Source organism: Galeopterus variegatus, unplaced genomic scaffold (genome assembly GCF_000696425.1).
Source record: "Galeopterus variegatus unplaced genomic scaffold, G_variegatus-3.0.2 Scaffold1372, whole genome shotgun sequence".
Classification (NCBI taxonomy): domain Eukaryota; kingdom Metazoa; phylum Chordata; class Mammalia; order Dermoptera; family Cynocephalidae; genus Galeopterus; species Galeopterus variegatus.
Window position 1 is genome coordinate 37,889 of NW_007727483.1, and position 25,760 is coordinate 63,648.

At 45.0% G+C, this 25,760-nt stretch overlaps 1 protein-coding gene across 1 annotated transcript in view; it reads left to right on the plus strand.

The window, feature by feature from the left end:
* Positions 1-25,760, plus strand: part of NHSL2 (NHS-like 2) — a 257,924-nt gene that overhangs the window by 2,119 nt on the left and 230,045 nt on the right. The window contains exon 2 of the mRNA XM_008576611.1: positions 4,240-4,486. Within this exon, the coding sequence (XP_008574833.1) occupies positions 4,240-4,486 (247 nt within the window). The remainder of the gene's footprint in view (positions 1-4,239; positions 4,487-25,760) is intronic.

Consider the following 25,760-nt stretch of genomic DNA (forward strand, 5'->3'; position numbering starts at 1 on the left):
AGAGAGAGAGAGAGAGAGAGAGAGAGAGAGAGAGAGAGAGAGAGAGATAGATAGATAGATAGATAGATAGAGAGAGAAACATTGAGTCTGGGCTAAAAGGAATTTATTTTAGGACCTTGAGCTGTCTTTGGCTCTCAGGCCTATTGCCCTAGGAGGTGATTGATGGCCTTGTAAGTTTCCAGTCCACCCCTGGAGGCCCAACTCTGGGACTGCACCCTTCCCTGCTCAGGGAAGCCTCTGTTGCCTCAAAGGCAGAAGTGTGTTCTTTTCTCTCAAATCTTGAAGCACTGATCCACTCAGTGCTCCCATTCTTTTCAGAATGTAGCATTGATTAACATCGATATTGTCTGCACTGTTAATTGAATTATAGGCTCAATTCTGATTGAAAAGCTGCCAGTTCACTTTCTTTGGGAAACTAGGCTGCCTGTCCGAGGTGAGTTTACTTGTGTTCTTAACTGCAGAGCCAAGCATTAATATCACAAAGGGTAAATGACATTAAAAAAAAAAAAAGAAGAGTCCATCTAGTGTTTGCCAATTCTTGGTACGGCACTTAGAATCACGGAACAACAGAATGTTAGAGTTGGTACTGATGAGCATCATTTTCATCCCCCTACTGGCTATATATTTTTTCCATTCATAATGAAAGCGTCTTTACTCAGTCTCGTAGGAAGGGATGTGGATGAACTGTATATTCTTCAAACTTAGATAAACCAATTGATTGACTATGGAGGAAAGTCAACTAGAAAACCAGCATCCCTTCTAAGCCACCACATTGCTACTATTTGGATGTATTTGAGAGGTAGCAACATGGAAGCAGCTTTCTTGTTTCTCATCCTGAAATAAGACTGAGCGATGTCCTGGGAAGCTAGGTGAGTTGCATGAGGTATGCTCATAAATTGTCATTTTGTAGCTGTGTCAGCTTGAAAGAGGAGAAATGGCATATCCTATATCACGTATTCTTTCAAATTTGTTTTTTATTGAAATTCTAGGTTCTCAGCAGCAGCTAGGTAGGCAGGATGGGAGGTGGGAAGGATAGCAGGAGTCTGGTTGGTTATGAGTGGTCAACTCTCCCATTTCCTTCCTGCCTCTCTGGCCATTCTTTCTCAGTCTCTGCTTCTAGGCCAGATCCATATCCGATTCCACAGGTGAGCCCAGCTTAGGCTCAGATTGCAACTCCGAGCATGGTGACAGGATAAACTGCTACAGGCCTGGAGCCTGGAAGTTGGTAGCTGGGTAGGAAGTACCCCACAGTTCGGATCTGGCTTGGTTGTTGAGGGCCTTCCATTTCTTTTGCACCTTCCCTCCCTCTCTCTTCTTTTGAATGTGTACTGACAAAGTTTATAGGCAAATCAAAGGAAATGTTTAATTCCTGGAGCACTTACTGGCTATTTGGCCCTGGGGATGTGGGTGCACGTGGGGTGTAGCAACATTGGCCTCCACATGAAAAGTTCTTAAGCACCTCCTTCCTTGTGTTAGGCACTGTTCTGCTCCAGAATCCACAATGACTCTCTATTCCCCTTTGGCCAAGTTAAATCCTTTAGTTAAGGCTCTTCATATCTGGCTCTGCCTATACACCTTCATTTATTCATCATTCAGCAGACAGTTTCTGAGCGCCGACTGTGTGCCAGTTAATGGATTTGGCACTGGGCATCTGGCAGTGAATAAGACAAACATGGTTCCTGCTCTCATGGATTTAACAGTCTAGTGGGGGAGACAATAGTATTACAAAGAAATATCATTATTATTATTAAACAAGGATGATCAGATTACCCTCCAGTACATTATGCCAGATGCTGTGCTGGAGAGTGATGTGGCAGCACAGGAGAGGACCCTTCACCTTAGATGCTTTCTTGCCCCATGAGCTTGGCTTCAGCTTGGGGTGACATTCCTAGGACCCCAACTCTTCCTCCACAGACCACAGCCAGGCCCCCTGTGCTCTTTCCCTTGGTGCTCTCTACATCCAGGCCAGCCTCTTGACTCTAAGGCAGCCCCTCACTTGAGGTCTTCACCTTTACTGTTGGGAAGAGACAGGAAATAAGGAAGGTGAAGACATATTCTCTGGACATTTTCCATCATACATGCAGTCCCGCTCTGGTCCTGGGAAGGGAGGAGGGGCTCTGCTCTGAGGTGGTTCCAATGCAAATCCTTGATGTTTCCTTGATGAAAGCCAGGGCCATCTCATTGAAGAGGCTGGAGTGAGTGGACTAGGCAGCGGGGGAAGGGTGTGGGGCTAAAGCCGATTTGCTTGGAGTTGAGCTTGTTATTATAGAGCTCTGAAAGATTCATCAGCTTCAGGAATCGAAGTAGTGAAGGGCTCTCAGGCACCAGGCCCTGCCCAGGCCTGCTGTGCTCAGGCAGCAAAGCTCTGCCCACAATCTCTTTCAATCTGTTCGTACCTCATTTCTTCTGCTGCTGAGTCGAGATTAGTCTAAACAGCTCATAGTTCAAGGAAAAGTATCCCTGGAGAGTCCAGCCAAGTCCCTGCTTCCTGCCAGTCACTCTCTTGGCTTAAGTTTGAGTTCACCGAATAGGGAATTTGGGGTTCTCATTCAGCAACTGGATTTTACAGTTCAGAAAGGATGTTGTCTTTTGCCCATTTGTTGATTCTTAATTAGAATGCAACTTTTATAGTATCCATGTTCTAATGTACTAAACAAAGAACAACTATTTACTGAAATGGGTAATCTGATTACTCTTTTCTTTACCTTATTTTTAATTGACAAAAAATTGTATAAGGGCCGGCCCGTGGCTCACTCGGTAGAGTGCGGTGCTGATAACACCAAGGCCACGGGTTCGGATCCTATATAGCGATGGCCGGTTTGCTCACTGGCTGAGCGTGGTGCTGACAACACCAAGTCAAGGGTTGAGATCCCCTTACCAGTCATCTTTTAAAAAAAAAAATTGTATATATTTATGGGGTACAATATGATGTTTGATATATGTATACACCTACATTGTAGAATGATTAAATCAAGCTAATTAACATATTTATCACCCCAAATACTTATTTTTTGTTGTGTGAACATTTAAAATCTATTATTTTAGCAATTTTGAGATATACTAGTTGTAGAGCCTTCTTGAACTGCTTAAGGGGCAATTAATTCTCTGAAGGAATAAATAAAAACAAGCCACACTCAGGATCATTAGTGCAGACACAGGTATTCTGTTCAAAGTGTTTTACTAATAGAGTATAAGGGATTATAAGGATGTGAACATTTGTAGGAGGAAAGATAAGGAGCGAATTATGAGAAGAAAGAAATGGAAGCACACCGAAGTCAAAGGAGTGGGTTAGAAGAGAATCAGATGGGAGCTCAGTGTGTTGAACTTAAGTGTTTTTTGTGGAAACTCCCCAGGTGCACAAGGACATACACACACTAAAACACTCTGGTTTTCTGAGGACAATTTTCCCCTCTTTTCTACCTTCTAGAATGAAGAGAAATCAGGACTTGACCACAGGGTTGCCAGCACTGAAAGTTCCTGTACTCTCTCCTCGGAGAGCATCCCAAAAGCCCAGTATGGCCAGGAAAGGAACCCATCCCATCTGGTGGGCCCCACCAGGAGGACGTTCTGGGCTCTCTTTTGCATAAAATATGGAGTGGTGTCCCTCTATCCTCCTTGAATCTATTGTTCCAGAAAATGGATTTGTTTTCATCCATTCATTACAATGTCCAGGCACTGTGGGATTCCCCAGAGACACTGCCCACACGAGTAGTCCCCCTTACTTCAAGCTCCTGAGCGCTAGAAGGCTGTACTCAGTCTGGTCTAGCCCATGCATGGCGCCGGGTATATGTTTGGGGAAGGAAAGCTAGATGAATGAAGTCAGACCATTCGGTCGGTCTCCGCTGGTTACTCGCTGATGTGGGCGCGGGTGCGCTTGAATTTTTAGTATTTACGAAGAAAAAATTGAAGTTAAAAAGAAAGCAGAAAACAACTTTAACCATCAGTACTGGGGCTCGAGCTCCGCAGGAGGACGCGGGCACACATCCTGTACCGAACATTAACCCCCTCTACCCGTCCCCGCCCCGCCGCCCCATTCACGCAGACATTCCTTCTTTCACGCTCCAGCTCGCTCTTTTTTACTCCTACTTCCCTTTCCCTCCTCTCCCGGATCAAGCATTAATCTGCGAATCTCTGACCGCAAAAGAAAAAAAAAAGGTGGGTGGGGGGATCCCGAAGTAGCATAGCGAGGGAGGAGGAGGCAAGGCAGAAGAGTTGAAGAGCAAGGTACTTCGGCCCCAGCGCCTGTGCCCGCGCAATCCGCCGCAGCCGCCGGCAGAGCTCCGTGACGTGAGCCACCTGGCCGCGCTCAGCCTGCTCCGGCAGCTCGCCGACCTCTGTGGCCACTCGCTGGCTCTGCTTGAGGACCTCGAGGGGCACCTGCTGGCCCTGGGACGCCGCACCGACAGCCTATACCGGCGCACCGTGCGCCTCCGCCGCCGCCTTCCCTGCCGCCTGCTTGGCCCGGAGGACGAGGAGGAAGAGCTAGGTAAACGGCTCCCGGCGGCTCATGGCCCCGCGTCTACCCCGCCTCTGGGGGCGCCATTAGGCGCCCAGGTCTGCACCCACCCCGTCACCGCCTCTCTCCGTCCCTTCCCTCCCTTCGGGGAGTGAGGGGATCCCGTTTTCCTGACACCACCCCTCCCCGCCGCTCTACCGCTGGAACTTCCTGCTCCTGGACCCGGTCGCGCCATCCTGAGTGACCCTGTGCCCTCGGGGCTCCCGGCACTGGGGTTGGCAGCCGCCTCCTGGGGATTTGGGGAGCGGGGGCGCGGGGTCCCTAGGTGTCGCCGGGACCCTGACGACATCGGCGCCACCCCCAGGCCTGAGGCGTCCCCATCGTCGCGGCGTCGGGAACCAAATGGCCGCGCTGCTGGCGTCTTTGCTCCGGTCTAGGAGCTCGGCCACTTCGGAAAGCGCGCTGGAGCCGCCCGCCACCTACGCGGCGGCAGGAGCCGGGAGGCAGTGCCTACTAGCTTTAAATCTGTGCAACTTCGCGCTGCAGCGTGAACGCACCTCGCAATTGAGTGCTGAGCGCCCTCCCTCCTGCTCCTCCAGGCACGTTCAGGGCTGCTGTGTCAGGGAGTGGCTGGGAAGGGGGGAGGGGAGACTGCCCCTGGCCCTCCCCCCACTGCTGGGGTCCGGCGGCACGGATTTGCTGATGAGAACCTTTTAAAGGAACTGTCATCAGTTTCCTGAAGTGCATTCGCTTTAGGAATCAGCCATGCCTGAGAAAAGCCAGGTCCCAGTGGTGCCGTTAATGAGCACGCAGGACCCGTGAGAGGGTAGGCGGGCAAGGCGAGCCCTTTTCTTTACTACTTTGGATCCCAACACTTTAAATGGGGGATCTTCTACGTGGAAATGCAGTGCTCCCTTAGAGTATGGGACTTCTGCTGAAAGCAAGGGGACTGAATATGCTGGAAATGCTGACCACAGCTGGGGCATGCCAGGTACCAGGGCCAATAGGTGCCTCCAGAATGTTAGGGGAGAGGAGGAGCAGTGTGGCCAAAAAGTTTCAGATGGAGGCAGAAGATAGCTACTGGGTGACTTTTGAGGGCAAGCCTCCAGCTGCCTTGGGAAAGAATTGCCTGAGTCAGCCCCTTTCTGTTACAGACCTCACCCCATCTACGCCTTTCCAGGACAGGAGTCAGAGGCCCCTGGTACAACTCTTCATAAAGGTCTCTGACCTCTGAGGTAGATGGCTGAGATGGAGAAAAATGAACTAGGTCCTGTGGGAAAAGGAAGGTGAGCCACAGATGGAATGTAGACAGGGGACATGGGGGAGCCCCAGGAAAGCTCAGTTAACAAAGGGGGTAAAAAGGGCATTGTTTTTTTTTTTGATTTTTCAGGTTTTTTTGAATTTTTGCTGGGGTCTCACTGCTTACCGGGATTAGTCTAGGAGAAATTTGGTAAGTCAGTTTAGGGGAGTAGTTTTCGAAATCCCCGCACAGCTTGCAGAGAGCCACCTACTAAGTTCAGCAGGGTAAGTCAAGGGCAGGGAGGAGGCTCTGCTTTTCCAGCTCGTACCTTCCTGTCCGCTGAGTCAGCGAGCTCTTTCCATGGAAGGGAATGGCTTCACCAAGTCACCTTGGACCTAACCTGTTCTGGTGATCTGCTGAGTTAGAAAGAGATGGCTTTATGAAATGGGTATCTTTTAGAGGAAGGGAGCAATTCTTATGTTGCCATTGGTTTGGCTTCCTGGAAGTTTGTAAGAGCTGGGAGAGTGGCCATCTCTCATCGTCAGTGTGGCCTCTTGCCTTTGAGAATGTACATGGTTTGCTTGGCTCAGAGGCACCCAGGGGATTGCTGCATAAACGGAACACAAAAGTAAGCTGGCGAAAAGGTCTGATTTTCCATTTTCTGGTCTAATAGCCCTACTCTTGACTCCCCTTAAGGTTCCCAGTGCGCACTTTTCTCTTCAGGAGCTGTGATTGTGTAGCAATTAAATTAGGCCTTCTCAGCAATGGTCTGAGCATAAGTGCCAAATGCAAAGAGAGCTGGGGAGGATAATCAGTGCACCATCTGGCCACCCCCTCCTCACTCAGGCATAAGCTTCAACAAGGTGTTCAGCAGGCTGAATATTAGATTTTGACCATAAACAAACAAACAAACAAGCATGTCAGGTCTTGCCCTTTTTCCTTTTCTGTGCCCTTTCCTCCTAGCACTCCCACTCTTTACTGGGGTCAGCACTCCTGGTCGGCATGTTACCCTACATATTCTCCATCTGGCTGGATTTACCCCAAACTCTTCCTCTAGGTATTTCTTTCCACCATGAGGGCAGGAGAAACCTAGGAAGGAGGGAGGAAGGTTTGGAAGGGACATGGCCAGAGTGAATGACAGCTGACAGCAGCTTGTAGCCTCCCTGCAGGGACAACTTGGCTGCCACTGATGGACTGAGTAGTGGCAAGTCAGACTGGCCCATTGCCTACACTCTGGGCTGGGACCCTGAGTAGCAGCAGGAGGAGAACAGGGAGAGGAGAGAGGTGGAGGAGGAGAAAGTGGATGCTAAAAGAGTATAAGGTGCTTCTCTACAAAATCATGGGTCATGCCCGAACCACCTTCAAGGTTACAGGGGTGGGACTAGGCTGGGCTGGTTGCCTGGCAACATCCCCCCCCCTCAAGGCTGTTCTTTGGTAACTTGAACCCCTTTGAGACTGCCCTAGAAGGTCTTGTAACTGGTATGGGGTGGGGGACAGGGCCGGGAGGAGGAGAGGTTGCACTACAGGACTGAACCAGACCCCTCTGGTTGTGGATCTGTGGCAGTTGCCACACTCTAGCGTGACCCTGCCTATAAATTGAGTTTTTCCCTACTTCTGGCTTTGAATGTGACCCGTTTCATGGCATCCGTGGCCTGTACTCTGTGCTCTTCATCTCAAGAATGGTAGGGTCAGAGCCAGTGGGAAATAGCTCCATGTCTGCCGCCATATGCTGAGTCAATCCAAGCTTTCCCACTCCTCCCTTGGAGATCTATTTAATGTTTGTAGGTGCTTAGGTGAGAATTACAAAAGCAATCAGGCCATTGCCTAGGGGTATAATATCTCCTTTGCGATCAAGGAAGTCACTGAAGCACTAGATAACTCTAGGTATGTTTAATAACACTGGAGAGCTATCATGTTACACTAGCTCATGAACTTGCTGTGGGAAAGATGCTGTTGCTTCTTGCAATTATTTTTGCTTGAATACAGCTCAGTTGGGTCCATGGTGGAAACTCCCTCTTCATCTTTACGTAAAATTCCTGCCTCTTTGTTTTCTAACTTTGTGGCAACTCTGGCTCCAAATCAGAAAGGAGAGCTGGCTTATTTATGTTTAAATCATGATTCCATTGCGAGGGGAGACTGTTGTAATCTATACAGAGATGAAAAAATGAAAACCGCACTTCTTAGACTGCAGTTAGTTTGCCATCAGATGAGGTGTTGTAGGCCCTGAGTCTGACCTTCCTTGCTAATGAGGAGGGGAGATGGTCTCTTGAGTGGGGTGGAGCAGGGGGGATCTTTGGAGACTTGGAACAAACACTCTGCCTGGGCTCACTTTGTCTCTGTCTTACCTGACATCCCCAGAGGCCCTTGGGACAGTGGGTTGACAGAATGGGGAAGGGAAGCGAATCCATTTTCTCTTTTATTTTTTTCTTTCCCTGCCCCCCCCTCTTTCCATTTTCTTTTTAAATACCATGAAATTCCTGGTCTGCTTCATAGTATTTCCATGTGTTGAAAACATCTTCCCTGGAAATTTGGATACCAAAATGTCCACTAGAATTTCCTCCACAAGAAATTTAATCTTCTCCTTTTTTAGACAAGTGAACAGCTAAAGCGATAAAAGTGTCAGGATGTTGGAATGGTAGATTAAATAGGAGAAGATTCAAATTATGGCTCTTGGGCTCAACTTTGACCTTGATGAAGTTGATTAGGTTACAGGAGGAGAGTGGCGCATTTACGTCATCTGTTCCTGTAGCTCTCTAACTTGGGTGGAGTCCGTTCACACTACATGGCATGAAAAAAAAATTCAGTCATTAACTTGTGAGCGTTGTAACACCTAACAACCCAGGCCCAGAAAATGGAAGGGACCTGTCCAAAGGCTCCCTGCCGTATCAAGATCTTCAGTAGCCCTGAATGCTGAAAAGATATTTTAGTGCCTCCTCTTGTATAATTCCAAATGAAAGCAATACTAAACCTTCAAATAACGTGTTACTTTTTTGAAATGACTCAAAGCTCACATGTATGTTGAAATGAGAGTAGCTTCTTACTAGATTCTTTCTCTCTCCCTCCCTTATACTTCTGTTGTTGGTGGCCTAAACATGTATTTAATCTGCATATTCGGGAATGTGGCACTGGCCAGTTCACGCAGTGGGTCAGTGACAGGAGACCTCAACCTAAAAGCCAGGCCTTCTGACATCCAGGCCGGTGCCCTGCCCTCTGCAGTGACACTAAGTTCAAGGTCTGTTGTTCATTGAGAGTCACTGCCTTGGCATTTTCTCAAGCTGGAACTTGTCCAGGATGAAAAATGACTCCTGCTACCTTTAGTAATTGAGGGATGCTTGCTTTAAAGAACAGGCTCCTTGGGGTTTCTGTAGTTGGGAATTGGGGGGCGAGCTGGGGCTGGAGAGGAGGAAAGAAGGTTAACGTTGCATCACAGAGAGAATAGGTGGGAAGCAACAGCCTCCCTTGTTAAAACAAGACATAGTCTCCTTTAAGATTTGAGTAGAAAATTGCTCTGGGAAAAGGATCTTCAGGTGGGAAGGGGAGGCTGAACAGTGACCCTGACACTGTCCTCTGAAGATCACCTTTTCATTGTGAACCCTCCTGATCTCTCTATCATCTATAAAGATGCTCTTCTTCATTGTAGCTTGCTTTCTTTCTTTCTTTTAAAGATGATCGAGTTGCGATCCCGTTACCGGTCAGTAAAAAAGACAAAAAGGAAAAAAAAAAATAAAGATGATCGGTAAGGGGATCTTAACCCTTAACTTGGTGTTGTCAGCACCACGCTCTCCCAAGTGAGCTAACCGGATTTCCCTATATAGGGATCTGAACCTGTGGCCTTGGTGTTATCAGCACCACACTCTCCCAAGGGAGCCACGGGCTGGCCTTCTCCCTTGTAGCTTTCAATCCAATTGTGGACACTACTCCCCACACACCTGCATCCTGACTCTTTTCTTATTATAGTAAAGTAGAGCCTAGTTGGCATTTCAAAAGGCACTTTTATTTAAAACCAAGGGAAAGGGGAAAGTAAAATTATTACCCAAAAATGCATTTAGCAGACATGTTTCCAAGGTATGGATTTCTTATCCTTTAGTACTTAAGTAGCTTAACAGGCTCACTGGCTTCACTGCTCTATACCCTTTCTGAAGGCCTCAAATCATCTTTTCTTTTCTTTTCTTTCTTTTTTTTTTTTTTTTTTTTTTTAAAAAAAATGACCGGTAAGGGGATCTTAACCCTTGACTTGGTGTTGTCAGCACCACGCTCACCCAGTGAGCGAACCGGCCATCCCTATATGGGATCCGAACCCATGGCCTTGGTGTTATCAGCACCGCACTCTACCGAGTGAGCCACAGGCCGGCCCCTCAAATCATCTTTTCTTTTCTTTTCTTTCTTTTTTTTTTTTTTTTTTTACAAAAGATGACCGGTAAGGGGATCTTAACCCTTGACTTGGTGTTGTCAGCACCACGCTCACCCAGTGAGCGAACCGGCCATCCCTATATGGGATCCGAACCCATGGCCTTGGTGTTATCAGCACCGCACTCTACCGAGTGAGCCACAGGCCGGCCCCTCAAATCATCTTTTCTTCAGATTATTATTTTCTAGCCTTGAAGAGTAGGCACAAGTTTGTCTGGGCCCTGTCTCACCTGAGTGCAGGGTGCTAAAGATCCAGAGGTAAATAAGACCTTAGTCTCTCCCCTCAAAGAGCTCCCAGTCTGGGTGGGGAGGCATCTCATTTCCCACCACATCAGCACGTGATGCCTGGACATGGGTCATCTTCTTCTCCAGGTGGGGGAGAGCTTGATAACTGGAACAAGGACCCCAGTTCACACCCCAGAGGATTCTTTCATTCAGTCTGGTTTGGGGTCCAAGGATGGAATTTGGACTTTTAGAATCCCCTATGGTAAAAACAAAAACCAAACAGTGACAGAATATTACTGTGAATTCAGCAATGCTTTTAATGAGTTTGTAGTTTTAAACATAATAATCTTATCTTCACACATGTGAAGAGTATGCTTACTCAGTAGGTGGACCATGCTTGGTGGATCTGCAAACTCATGGACTTCTTGTGATATCTCCACGGCCCTCTAGAGTCTTCTACCCTCAGTTGGGAACCACTGGCCTAGCCTTCCTGGTTGAAGTCATCAGTTCTTCCCTGCTCTGTAGAATTCCTTGATTTCACTCAAATAAGCCCTCGTTGAAGTTTCCAAGTTAGAGTGCACAAGATGGCAATATCTTAATAGACAAGGCTAAATGCCAGAAACAGGAGGTGTGTTGAATAAGCATTTGTACAAGCAGCTTGTGGCAAGGCACTCTGTGTGAGAGGCGCTGGGTCTGGTCATGCACAAAACCACTAGGTATCAGTCAGTTAACTTGGGAGGTTTGAGCAATCAGGCAGCTCTCCCTCTCTGCTGCCCTCCTTCCTTTCTTCCCTCCTTCCCTCCCTCCCTCTCTTTCTAAAATGTAAGCTCCTCTATAAAATGGAAGCTCCTTGAGGGTAGGGATCTTTATCTGTTTTTACTGCTGTGTCTCCAGCTCCTAAAACAATGCTTTGCACCTAATAGGCACTTAATAAATACCTGTTAAATTGAATTCCTTCATTCCTTTTTTCTAGCCGTCACACATTTATTGAGCACCTGACTCTGGGCATGGCCCTGTGCTGGCTTCTGGTGATAGAGAGCTGAACTAGAATGCAGGCCCCCAGTCCAATGGTGAGGGCAGTGAATCATATCACTGTGGAGATGAGCCTAGGGTATGTAGGGAAGGCAGGAGAGGCACACCTAACTAAGCATGGAGGCTGGGAGAAGCTTCCAGGAGGGTGTGATGTCTAAGTTCTGAAGGATGACCTGGAGCTGGCCAGTTGAAGACGGCAGAGGAGAGAATCCTGGCTCAGGAAGTAGCCTGTGCAAGGCCCTGGGTATGTGAGAGAGCTAGCGCAGGTGAGGAACTAACTGGGAGTGGTTCGGGAGGAGAGGGAGTAAGGTGTCTCCTGACTTAGAAGGAGCCCCTGGTAGAGGTTGGGTGGGGAGTCCCTCACATCCTGTTTGTTGGTTAAGGAACTGGATACTGGAGAGTCTTGGGAAGGTTAAAATGCATGGTTAAAATGAAGATGTAATATTAACTGTGGATTTTCTTGATCTACGTTCAAATTTTCATTTTCCATGGGCAGATGAGACCTGGGTAACCTCAACCCCTCCCTGCTTTGCAGAGCCAGGTCCTGGGCCTTCCTAAGAAGGCCAGACCAGGAGGGGCTCCAAGCCACAGTGACAAAGAGAAAGCAAGAGTCTACCCGCCCATGTGTCCCTGGCTGTGTGTATTTAGTTGCTCTCCCAAGCTAAATATATTATTCATGCCCCTGCTTTTCTGTGAGTGGGGACATTTGAGAGTTGACTATATCTTGTATTATTATTTTTTCTTTTTAAATAGTGTAGATTCTTCAGAGTGGTCTGCAGTGCATCTAGGGGAGAAATCAGAAAAATATTTTTTTCTTTGGAAAATGTACTCAAAGAGGAGATGAGTTTTTTTTTTTTTTTTTTTAAAGATGACCAGTAAGGGGATCTCAACCCTTGGCTTGGTTTTGTGAGCACCATGCTCAGCCAGTGAGCTAACTGGCCAATCCCTATGTAGGATCCGAACCCGTGGCCTTGGTGTTATCAGCACCGCACTCTCCCGAGTGAGCAACGGGCCGGCCCTAGGAGATGAGTTTTAAGAATATATCAGCTGTTTTTATTTTGACTGGAATCATTTGCTTCTGAGAGCAGTGTAGTTAGCTGCCTGACAATTTATAGTCTGATCCCCATTATCTGCAAAATACCAAACTCAGATTATTCTCCTGGAGTAGGAGGCCTGAGGTGACTGAGGTCTCCTTGCAGTAATATCCTCGGGGACTCTCTGCCCTTGCAGGAGGCAGTGTCTCAGAGTTGTTAGCAGTACAGGCCTTGTTATTGTCATGTACTGTGTGTCTCCTTTGACCCAGTAATTCCACTTCCAGGACCTTATACCAAAGAAATAATTGGGTATTGTGGGGAAAATTGTGCAAGGATTCTCACTGCATCTTTTGATTATTTATATTAACTGGAAAAATGAAAATAACTTAAACATTCTGGGGCCGGCCCAGTGGTGCACTGGATAGTGCGCCGCTTGGGAAGCGCGGCGGCGCTCCCGCCCGAGGGTTCGGATCCCACATACAGACCGGTTCCCGCTCACTGGCTGAGCGAGGCACGGGAGCAACGCCGAGGAGGGTTGTGGTCCCGTTGCTGGTCCCTGGTCCGGTGCGGAGGGCAACACTGAGGGTTGCGATCCGTTGCCGGACACGGAAAAAGACAAAAGACAAAAAAAAAAAAAAAAAGAAAATAACTTAAACATTCAATAACAGGGGAGTTATATAAATTTTGCTAGGTCTATGTGATAGAATAGTATATAGCTATGAAAAAACATTCTGTAGACAAATATATAAGGATATGTGGAAATGCACAAAATAATGCTAAATGAAAAACCAAGGTATAAAATTTCATGTACAGTATTGTCCAGAATGAAGCATACACACAGACACACATAAAAAAGAAGCTGAAGTGGTATATGCCAAAATGTTAACAATGGTTTTCTCCAGGTGATGGGATTATGGAAATGCATGTTATTTTTTTCCTTATACTGTTCTGTCTTTCAAAATTTCCCAGATGAACATGCATTACGTTTGATAAATGGAAAGACACAGTGTTAAGGAAAAGTATCTTGGGATTTGGAATCAGCAATTGTGGGTTTAAGTCCCACTTGCCCAGAACTTATTAGCTGCCTGTGATGTCTCTGAGCACAGTTCCTCATCTGTAAAATGGGGTTAACACTACCTAGTTCAGAGGGTTGTTGTGAGGATCCAAAATAATGCATGTAAAATGCCTGGCGCATAGATCACCATCACATACACCATCACTAAATATTAACTAGGAAGATGAAATTCCATGAAGCCCTTTGAAATCCCTGGATGAGGGTACTGTCAAGACGAAGTTATAATAAGAATGTTTCCTAGACAGCTCCAAATTGCAGCCATCCTTCCATTTTCCAGAATACATAAGGAATGCTTGTGTGCCCACGGAGAAGCAGCATCTAGCTTTTGAGACTATCAGCTCATCTCTCCCAACCCCAAGATTTTCCTTTCCTTTGACTCCTCCCTTCATTCTCCCCCACTGACATCTGTTCACTGCCTTGCCAACCAAGGGGGAAAAGATTCTCTGGAACTGAAGCCCAGGCACCACCGAGAGTGCTGGCAGCTATGAGATGTTTATTGTCACAGAGAATATGTGGTGCTGGCTGACCACGGAACCCGCCAGGCTGGGATGCCAAGGAGGGGCTTTAATGAAGCAGCAGAGAATGAGTGCAGGCTGAGCAGCCAGGCAGTGTCTCCCGTCTTTGGGCAGAGCTCTTGTCCAAGTGTCTTGCTGGCTCTCTGTTCTCCTTCCTCTCAGGATATCTGCATGGTTCCCAGCTGGGCTCACCACTTTTACAGAACCAGCCTGATTTATGGGTGAAGAAACACCTTCTAGCAAACTTTATGGGGCCTAAGGGTGTTTCAGTGAAGCATTGAGCAGTCTGCTTGAGGGTCCAACACGCCTAGCTCTCACCAGCATTGATATGGAATGAGTAAACCCTGAGCTGAGAGCCGGGCAGCCTCAAGGTCATGGGCACACCTTGGCAGTGTCTACAAGATGCCCAGATCACCAGGCAATTCAATCATCTCCCTGGGTAGAATCCTTCACACTGCTTGTCTGATTGTATTTTTCATTTTTAATTACAGCCATAAACTCATATAGATCCTGGAGAGCTTTAAAAAATTACTAATGCCGTAGCCCCATCCCATACAATAAAACCAGAATTTCCGGGGGATGAGACCTAGGAACCAGTAGTTTTTAAAGGTTCCCAAGTGATTCTACTGTGCAGCCAGGGTGAAGAACCCCTATTATGTTATAGACTGTTAGAGCTGCAAGAGACCAGTCCAGAGTTTCCCAATTTATTTGACCATATAATCCTTTACAAGTAGATTGTTATAATATATTTGTGGATAATGAACTTGAACTATAATGCAGGTTTAGATTAAAGTAAGTGACAAAAAATGATCTCAGAGATGAATTAATTGCAAGCAGTAATAATGCAAAGTTAGGTAATATACTTTTTTTTTTTTTTTTTAAAGATGACCGGTAAGGGGATCTTAACCCTTGACTTGGTGTTGTCAGCACCACGCTCAGCCAGTGAGCGAACCGGCCATCCCTATGTGGGATCCGAACCCGTGGCCTTGGTGTTATCAGCACCGCACTCTCCCGAGTGGGCCACGGGCCGGCCCAGGTAATATACTTTTTTTTTTTTTTTAAAGATGACCGGTAAGGGGATCTTAACCCTTGACTTGGTGTTGTCAGCACCACGCTCAGCCAGTGAGCGAACCGGCCATCCCTATGTGGGATCCGAACCCGTGGCCTTGGTGTTATCAGCACCGCACTCTCCCGAGTGGGCCACGGGCCGGCCCAGGTAATATACTTTTTTTTTTTTTTTAAAGATGACCGGTAAGGGGATCTTAACCCTTGACTTGGTGTTGTCAGCACCACGCTCAGCCAGTGAGCGAACCGGCCATCCCTATGTGGGATCCGAACCCGTGGCCTTGGTGTTATCAGCACCGCACTCTCCCGAGTGAGCCACGGGCCGGCCCAGGTAATATACTTTTTAACTTTATAAGAGAACAAAGGAAATTAGAAAGATGAAACCATTTTATTAATAAAAGGATTTAATACTTGTATATGTTAAGGTAAAGTAAAACATCTTTTGTTTTACATTCTTTGGTTATAATGTCATCAGAAACCACTGAAATTTTAAATGAGAACAGTATTTTTCTTTTCTTATGTCATAGCCACTTACTATCACCATATATTACTGGGTTGGATCCCTACATCAGGTCAACCTCAACTTTTCTTTGCAACAGAATGTAAAGATTCCACTATGCACAGGTTTGTTGGAATGCCGGCAAGAGGAAAGAAACTTCCACTTCATAATAGTGTTCCAAGTTAGGCTATGCCAGAAATCACAAATAGAAGTTGAAATGGTTGCCTATGAATCCACACCTAGATCGGATTCCGTTCTTTCCTGCATTCTCTGATGTGGCATGCCATTTCATGCAGGTAGATTATGGCATTAATAATAGTGCATGATAGTGCGAACAACTTTATAAATGTGTTGAGTATTTTTAAACTCATATATATGTCAACAAATGCAATTGAGAAGAAAGAGTATTTATCTTTTTTCCCTTCATGATTGAACAGAAATAGTTTCAGAATGTGAATCTAGGCCAACGGCCACCCAGAGAAAGGAAGAGGACTGTTGCAAAGGCATCTCTGGGGTTAGTGGCTGCGTGTTTGGACTTCTAGTGCAGAACCTCTCCTGTAGAGCCAAAAGGGCTCCTAAGATATCCACTTGGGTGACCCTGTCAACAGGCCCCTAGGAAATACTGGGATGCGGGGACAAGGGGAAGGGGAGAACTATGGGGGGGTACTTTTGGCATTCCCCCTCCCTGCTGTGATCAGAGAGGAGAGATGCTAAATGTAACCCCTATAGTTTGCCTCCCAAGCAATACGGGATGCTGAGGATGATAAATAAGGCATTGAGAAGAGGCTGCAGCATCTTCAGAGGAATCTGTTTAGGAAGGCTGAGAAGTGTGTTTGTCAGGAAGAGTTCCACTCAAAATGGTGAAAATTAAAGAAAAGATTCAGTACTGAGAAGTGGTGAACAGTCATGTTCCTGAGAAACTTAGCTATTAAGAAAAAAACTCATTTCTTGAGGATTCTGGATAGCGAAGTCTTACTGTATTCCAATTTCCAGCTTGTAGTACCTCTTAGAATAAGGGGTTACCTAAGTTTACTCCCCACTGTGAAATAGCACAGTAAAATATTTTTTCCCATAATTCTGAGTTAATGAAAATGGTCTATTTAGGAAACAAATGTTATCGACTTGCACGGAGGTTTTACATTTTTTGCCTGTTGCTTCCAGACTACCTATTGCACAAGGGGTGGCGCGGGAGGGCAAGGAGACAGTGAAGCTGAGAATCTCTCCATCCCAGGAAACATTTCTTGAATTCCTGGTATACCAGCAGGAGCTGGTAGCATATGTGGCAAATAGATGTCCCCTCCTGGTAGAGGGATGGCAAAAAAGGATACTTCCTCTGGGTGGACCAATTAGCAAAAGCCACACTTTTTGGTGGGACATTTAGACAGGCACATCTTCCGGGCATACCAATTAGAAAAAGTCCCTCCTTCTGGTCATAACTATTAAAAAATGGAGTATCTTTGGGGCAGACCAATTTTAAAAGGCCGCCCTCTCAGGGCATAATAACTTTTAAAGGTGCCCTTTCCTTCATGTGTCGTCAGACAGGGCATTGGGCTCAGCTGAATTGAGTCCCCAACTTGAGACCCCTTTGCAGAGTGCCTTTGTAGGAATACAACTTGCACAACAGTACCATACAAGTGGTCTATAGTGCCAGGCACCACCAAGCACCAAGTATACAGAAATATGTCAGGCACAGACCCTATTCTTGAGGAATTTACAGGACACCCCCTCCAAACCCTCATCCTCTTTAACTCGCCCCATCTGCTGCCAGCTCCACCCCTGCTGCGTCCCTTTCTCTCTCTAGTGATGGAACGTCTGCCCTCCAGATGCCCTAGCTGTGGGCTGCTATTTGAGGGGGTTGTGTTGCTCCTGTCTGTGGCTCCAGGCTAAATGTCTACTTTCTACAATGAACAACTGGGGCTACTTGTTAATTGTGGTGGCTCATTGCTTCTGGGTTCTACATGGGAAAATACAGGCATTACTTCACACTTCACTATTGCTTAAAAACTTTGCTGGGTTCTGTTTAAATTTGCTTTGAAATGGTGCTTGGGCATAGCTGAGATATTTTTCGCCCTTAAGTTTCCTGTTCTTTAATAAAGGAAAGCAGTTTATCTCTAATCTGGTGATTTAGAGCTGGCTCCAGGGGCTAATTCCTACCCTACTCATTGTACTAAGACTTTGCCAGGCTTCATGCCAGGTATTGGTGATACTGAATTGGTAAGACTTACTTTTTGCTCTTGAGTCTTAACATTTAGTTGAGGAGACAGTCTGGAAGGAGACAACGTTGCTACAGACTGCTGGGTCCAGTGTGAAAAGCATAGAGTACAGAGGCAGGGAGGGCTTCTATAGCCTTTTCCTCTCTTGTGTTCCTGAAAACTACTCTTCGTCCTTCAGGACTCCCATTCAGACATTCCTTCTTCTTTACAGCATCCTCTGACTCCCTTTCCTATGTTCTTGCTGTGCTTTGTTCACTGTTGCAACCCTTGGTTCCTCCAGGTGGCCCAGCCTGGGGGGAGAGAGTTGAAGCAGAGGCTGCCATTACGTATCAACCGTTCCAGAATTCATTTTTATTTCCTTTTCTTTACCAACTCTTGAAAATAACATGACTCTCTTCTTTGGAACTTGGAAGAACACCCTGGCCATTCCTTGGCCTAAGATGAACTGGAAGCTAGAAGTTAGAGCTCTCTCCCTAGGAGAGTTAAAGCCTGTCTTAAAGCTGGTGAGGATTTGGAAACAGGATGGAACTACCGAGACCTTCAGATCCTGATACATTCACATGAGTGTGAATAGTTTCTTTTACCCCAAGGGAAATCAGAATTACATGAGGTGGTCCTGGGCTAGTAACGGGTCTTTGGGAATAGAAAGAGGCCCTGGTTATGAGCCTGGCTTACTTTGCTTATTTTGCCCCAGGTGTAACAATTCCAGGATTTGCTAATGGGGGCAATTTTCAGTGCTGAGCCTCTGTTTTCTATTTGTTGGGAGGATCAAATGAAATCTTGTATGGGAAAAGCCTTTGTAAACAAAAAATCTCCCCCAAAATATTACATATTATCATCCTTGAGGAAAAGGGCAGTGGCTGATTCATCTCTCTTCAGCAACTAGTTTGGAAGTAGGCACACTGGAAATGTTTGTTGAATGACTAAGTGGCCTAGTAGGAGATGGGTATTTCTATTTCTTTAAACCTTTGCATATTATCTAATAAATCTTCTATACTAGTTAATGCTTACCTTGTTTTGTAATTTTTGCCATTAGCAACACTGTGAACCTTGCAACATCCAAGATGTAATTTATTGACTCCTAGATATTTTGCCTGTGATGAGATATACCACTGCCAAATTGACAGCCTTCTATCTTAAGAGCTCAGGTCCCTCCCCAGACTCCTCAAGGACTATATCCTATCCATGCATGTCTGTGTTCTCCCAGTGCCCTGCTATGCAGTAAGTGCTCAATACATATTTGCTGAATGACTAACAGAGAGAGGGAGTAGCATGTTTTTGCACTTCTGTTTGGCCAACCAAATAAACTCCAGATATCACAAAGTGACAGACATCACAGCTAGATCATTCCATATTACTTTTGCACTTGAAGCAATCCCCCTTTTTAAATTAAAAAACCTTTGGACAAACCCATGGCTTTTATTATCAAATTTAAGAGCTTTCTATGTGCCTGGCAATATGTACATCATTCACTCATTTTATCCTCACAACAATTCCATGATATATTTATCATTATTATCCCCATTTTCTTAGTGAGGAAGCAGGCTCTGAGAAGAGTAAAAATTTGCTTTAGAGTTATGGAGTAAGTAAGTTGAGTCCATGTTCATCATAATGTCCTCATGGAGCTTACAAGGTAGATAAACCATGATTTCTTTCTTTTCGATTACCCTCTGTCAAGTAATCAATATTGGCTTTGGTTTTCAACCTTAGCTGTGTTTTAGAATCACCTGGCACACTTTGAAAAAAACACTGATGTGTGTGCATGTGTGCACGTGCATTCAAATTTTAAACCTGCTCTGGGGGGTTTTGGTGCGCAGTCGAGCTTGAGAACCATTGGTTTAGAGCAGTGGTTCTTAACCTTGGCTGCTCAATAGAATTACCTTGGGAATTAAAAATATATATATACTGACGTCTGGGCTTTACCCCTGAGACTAATTAAATTAAAATCTTGGGCCGGCCTGTGGCTCACTCGGGAGAGTGCGGTGCTGATAACACCAAGGCCACGGGTTCGGATCCCATATAGGGATGGCCGGTTCGCTCACTGGCTGAGCGTGGTGCTGACAACACCAAGTCGAGGGTTAAGATCCCCTTACCGGTCATCTTTTAAAAAAAAAAAAAAAATCTTGTGGTTGTGTCCAGACATTTGTACTTTTTTATTTTTATTTTTATTTTTTTTTAAAAGATGACCGGTAAGGGGATCTTAACCCCTGACTTGGTGTTGTCGGCACCACGCTCAGCCAGTGAGCGAACCGGCCATCCCTATATGGGATCCGAACCCGGGGCCTTGGTGTTATCAGCACCGCACTCTCCCGAGTGAGCCACAGGCCGGCCCCATTTGTACTTTTAAAATGTGCCTCTGCCTCATCAAATAGTGCTACAGAGTTCAGGGTGTGGGGTTTGCATGAAGCACTTGGGACAAAGAACAACTTGGTCCCATGATCACAGACTGTACACCTCACTTCTCAAGCATGAGTCATTGGTCTTTCATTCTTGCAACAAATATTTATTGAGCACGTATTGTATCCCTGGTGAGTACCTTCCCTTTCCTGAGTCCTGATTCCCTCTCTGTAAAATGAGAGACTTGGACATCTGAGGCTTATTGCAGCTCAGACAGTCTATAATTCTACAAGGGAGATTGGGCTGGGAATGTTAATGGCTCAGAGGACCCACTCTTTGAGACTCAGGTTAAATAATATGTCCTCTTGACAGTAGTGTATGCTTCATTTGAGAGACAGAAATTCATGAAAATCCAAAAATGTGTGAGCAAGTGTTTTTCTCAGATTAAGCAGTCTGTCCACAAGGAGCAGATGGACTCTTCTTCCTTCATCTCATTCACCATCTTGCTGACCACCGGGTTGGCAACACGGATGGGCATACAAGGACAGGATCAGAGGGAAAGATTCAATGGGGTTAGACTGTGAAAGTCAACCGGAAGGAAGAGGAAGCAAAAATGTGTCCCTTGCAGAGCAAAAGCACCTGTGAGCAGCAGAAAGTGAGCTAAAGGAAGGCAGCCTACGACTTGGCCTAATTTTCTCTGCACCTATGTTGGTCTAACAGTGGCAGAAGAAAGATAATGATAGCTGTTGAGAGATAGCATAGTTAGCATAGTGGTTAATTGCCTGAGCCTTGGGGCCAACCTCCGTGGGTTTGAATTTTCACTCTGCCACTTGCTTTCTTTATGACCCTGGTCAAGTAGCCTGACATATCTTTGCATTGGTTTCCCTATCTGTAAATTAGGGCTCATTGTACTAGTAGTACCTACTTCACAGGCATGTTATGAAGATGATGAGCCTAGCACGCATTAAATATTTGTTACACAAAATTTATAGTTACTATTTCTGAGTAAGTGTTCAGCACTTGTATTTGGTTCTTAATCTTTTCTTCATGTGAATAAGGTACTCTTTTCCAAATTTTATAGGTGAAATCAAGGCACAGAGATATTGTGACTGCAAAAAATGACCTAGTTAGTCACAGAGCCAGGATTTGACCCCGGGGGGGATTGATTCCTTCATGCCTCCTCAACCACAGAACCGTACAGGACTGTACATACAAGCCCTCGTCTTCATCTTGATAAACGCAGATAAAAGAAAAAGGAATTGAGTTGTGCCTTGGGAATGCTCAAAAGGATGAAATGTGGGTCCCGCCTAGAGGAGTTGACACTCTAGGTAGGGACAGCACAAATATGTGTAAGAAGATTACAATAAAAGTTGCATCATGCCTAGTACCATGGGAGTTCAAAGTAGCCAGTGACAGCTTTGTCTTAATGCCTGGCTTTAGATTGGGTCCTTGACAGACACAGGGAGTGTGTCCTGCATAGCGGGAGCTGCATGAGCAAAGGCAAGGAAGTAAGTTTGTGGATGGCATTTTTGGAGTTGAGGAAAGCACATTTTCCCCTCTTCCATATTGTAGAGAATCCTTGGGAAGCCCCTCAAACTCAGTGCCAAGGTCAGAGGTGGGGAGCGGTGCCTAGATTTTTAGGATCCCATGGAAGCAGATAGTGCAGAAGCATAAACCCAGGCTGTCATAGCTGGATAGGCCATAAGAAGACCATCCAATCTGAACCCTTCATAGCATAGATGGGGAAACTGAGGCCTAGAGAAGTGAAAGGATCAGCCCCAGCAAGCCAGCAGCAAAACATGGTAGGCTTTGTCAGGCCAGTATTTCTGCAGTGCAGTGATGCATAAGAGAGCCTGGCCCATTTTCTGGAGATATCATTCACTGGCACCAAAGTCTATGTCTCTACTACCCAGAAGTCTTCTTTAGAACTTGCTTCCAAGTTTTCTTCTTCATTTAACTTCCCAAACTGTCATAGATTAAGTTTGAACACGAGGCTTGGCAGACTTACTATGGAGACAACACAGAGAGAGTTTCCGAAAGGAAGACAGGGCAGGGACCTACTATGAAATGAATCATCCCCTAAGATGCTGGAGTTCTCAATCATTTTCAAGATTGTTTTTAAGGCATGAGATAAAATACTTAGGCTTACAAAGGAAAACAACTATACTGAAATATGGTTATTAAAGTCTTTTTTACATAATAATCATATACATTGTATATTGACAAAATAAAAATTAAAAAAAAAAAAAAGAAAATAATAAAAAATCTATGGGGAAAAAAACCCACATAGGAAAAAAAAAAAAAATTGTGATATGGTAATACATGTGCTTCTTTGTTAGCACATTTCAAACTACCAGGTCTAGCAGCGGGTCTAGTAATTACTGAAATAATTGAATGAGTGAAATTTTGAGATGCCTGCAACAACTGTCTATGATACGCAAATATCTGTGACTTCTATTGCTGATAAAGTCACAGGTACTGCTAACGCGTCTGTAATTTGTTGCCTACATTCATCATTTCAATGAGAGATTAGTGAAAATAAACAGTTTTTTTCATGTCCAAATTTATGGGCCTCCTGAACTCTCTTCATATAACTCTTGGTTAAGAACTTCACATAACTCAGGTTATGAAGCCTGTGAATCCCTACAAAGTCAGTGCTGGAGAACTGACCTGGTATGGGATCTCAATCCTGCTCTAGGGAATTGACTTGAAGGAGGAGCTTGATCACTCTGAAACTATCTTCAAGATTGTAGTGTGGCGGGTGCACACGTGTGGATGATTGTCATTAGTGTTACTCACGGAATAATCCTGGCCCTCTTTCTTCTAGGCACATGGCAGGACTGCGCTTCCTCACCCCCTTGCACTTAGGCATGGCCACATGACTTGCTTTGGCCAATGAAATATGTCACTCTCCTGCTCCAAAGCCTCTTGTGGCTCCTTGTCATACTCAGGGTAGATTCCACATTCTGTCTGCCCTGCCAACCTCTCTGACCTCAGCTTGCACCACTTTTACCCTGGCCCACTTCAGCTGCACTGGCCTCATTTCTGCTCCTCACCAATCTCATCCCTGACTCAGGATCCTTGCACTAGCTTTTCCTTCTGGCTGGAACACTCATTCCCCAAATCTTAGTACGACTGGCTCATTCTTGACCTTTGGAATTCACCTTCCATGTTAACACCTTATTTTTTAACAGCTTTATTGAAATACAATTCTCATACTGTATAATTTCCCTGTTTAAAGTGTATAATTCAATGGCTTTTAGTATATTCATGGAGTTGTACAACCATCACGACAATCAATTTTAGAACATTTTTATTACCCCCCGAAAGAAACCCAGCTCCCCTTACCCATCCAGTGTCCCATCCTCTCACCAGTTCCTAGTAACAACTAATCTACTTTCTGTCTATGGATTTGCCTATTCTGAACCTTTTGTATGAATGGAATCATATAATTCTTGGTCTTTCGTATCTGGCTTCTTTTGCTTAGCATTATGTTTTCAAGGTTCATGCATGTATCAGGTACTTCATCCTTTTTTATGGCTGAGTGATATTCCATTGTATGGATATATCACAATTTGTTTATCCACTTACAGATTGAAGGACATTTGGCTTGTTTCCATTTTTTTGGCTATTATGAATAATGCTGCTATGAACACTTGTGTTTAAGTTTTTCTGTAAATAATATGCTTTCATTTCTCTTGGGTATATAACTAGAAGTGTAAATGCTGAGTCATGTGGTAACTATATGTTTAACCTTTTGAGGAACTGCCAGATAGACTGTTTTCCACAGAGGCTGCACCATTTTAAATTCCCACCAACAATGTACGAGGATTCTAATTTCTCTACATTCTCACTAATACTTGTTATTATCTGTGTTTTTGATTACAGCCATCCTAGTGGGCGTGAAGTGGTATCTCACTGTGATTTTGATTTGCGTTTCCCTAATGACTAATGACGTTGAGCATCTTTTCATGTGCTTAGCGGCCATTTGTGTATTTTTTGGAGAAATGTCTATTCAAGTCTTTTGCCCATTTTGGGGTTGGATTGTTTGTCATTTTGTTGTGGAATTGTAGGAGTTGTTTATGTATTCTGTATATTAATCCCTGTTCAGATATATAACTTGTAAATACTTTCTCCCGTTCTGTGGGTTGCCTTTTCACTTTCTTGATAAGTGTCCTTTGATACACGAAAGTTTTAAATTTTGATGATATCCAGCATATCTATTTTTTTCCTTGGTTGCTTGTCCTTTTGCTGTCATGTATAAGAAACTGTTGTCTAATCCAAGGGCACGCAGATTTACATTTATCTTTCCTTTTAAGAGTTGTATAGTTCTAGCTCTTATATTTTGTCCTTTGATCCATCTTGAGTTAATTTTTGTATATGGTGTGAAGTAATGGTTCAACTTTATTCTTTTGCATATCCAGTTGTCCCAGCACCTTTTGTTGAAGAGACTTTTCTTTCCCCATTGAATGGTGTTGGTACCTTTGTAAAAAATCAATTGACTATAGATGTATGGGTTTATTTCTGGACTCTCAATTCTATTCCACTGATCTATATGTGTATCCTTATGCCATTACAACACTGTTTTGATTACTTCGATTTCTTTTAGTCACTTTGATCACTTTTGATTTCTTTGTAGTAAGTTTTGAATTGGGAAGTATTAGTCCTCCAGCTTTGTTTTTTCATTTTCCAGATTGTTTTAGCTATTCTGGGTTCCTTGAATTTCCACATGAATTTTAGGATCAATTTGTCCATTTCTGCAGCACCACCTTATTTTTGCCCAGCTCTTTACTGTTTATCAAGGATATCCACATTCATTTATTCATTCAACAAATATTGATTGAGTACTTACTATGTGCCAGGCACTGTGCCAGTTTCTGGGGACACTATGGTGAACAAAAATAGCCATGATCTTTGCCGTCAGAGAGCTGAGAATCTAGAGGGATAGGCAGACATTAATCAAATAATCACCAACATAAATTTAAAATGAATAATAGAAAGAATTGACCTAGTCTTGGGGCAATCAAGGACATCTTTACTGGGGAAATTAATAATTAGGAAGGTGCCTGGAGCTGGAGGAGATTTGGGAAGAGTATTCCAGGCATATCATATGCTCTACGGCAGGAGAGAGCATGGTGCATCCAGGGAACTGCAAGGAGGCAGGTGTGGTGAAGCACATGGGAACAAGAGAAAGAACCGCACTAGATGTGAGCAAGCAGTGGGAGGGTGGCCAATCCCACTGGGTCTTGTGGGCTCTGGAGGAAGCCCTAAGATTTTATCCTAAGAACAACAGGAAGCTGACTTTGGTTTCAAAATGCTCACGCTGGCTGCTGTGCAGACAATGGATTGGAGAGGGATGTGCAAGAGCAGAGCCCAGTAGGAGGGTATCACTGTAGTTCAAGAGAGAGACAATGGTGATTTGGATGATGGTGGCGATGGTGACTCTGGAAAGGAAGCGGACAGATTGACAGACGCAAAAGAAATTGAGGAGGTTTTATAGACAGTCTTGGGTTAGTGAGGCCTACGTGATGGCCTCGGGAGGGTTGGTCTTCACCAAGATAAAGAACACTGGAGCATGGGCAACTTTGGAGGATCAGTGCTACTCAGTTTGAGGTGCCTTCCAGACATCATTAACTTATTTGATCCCATCTCCAAATCATCC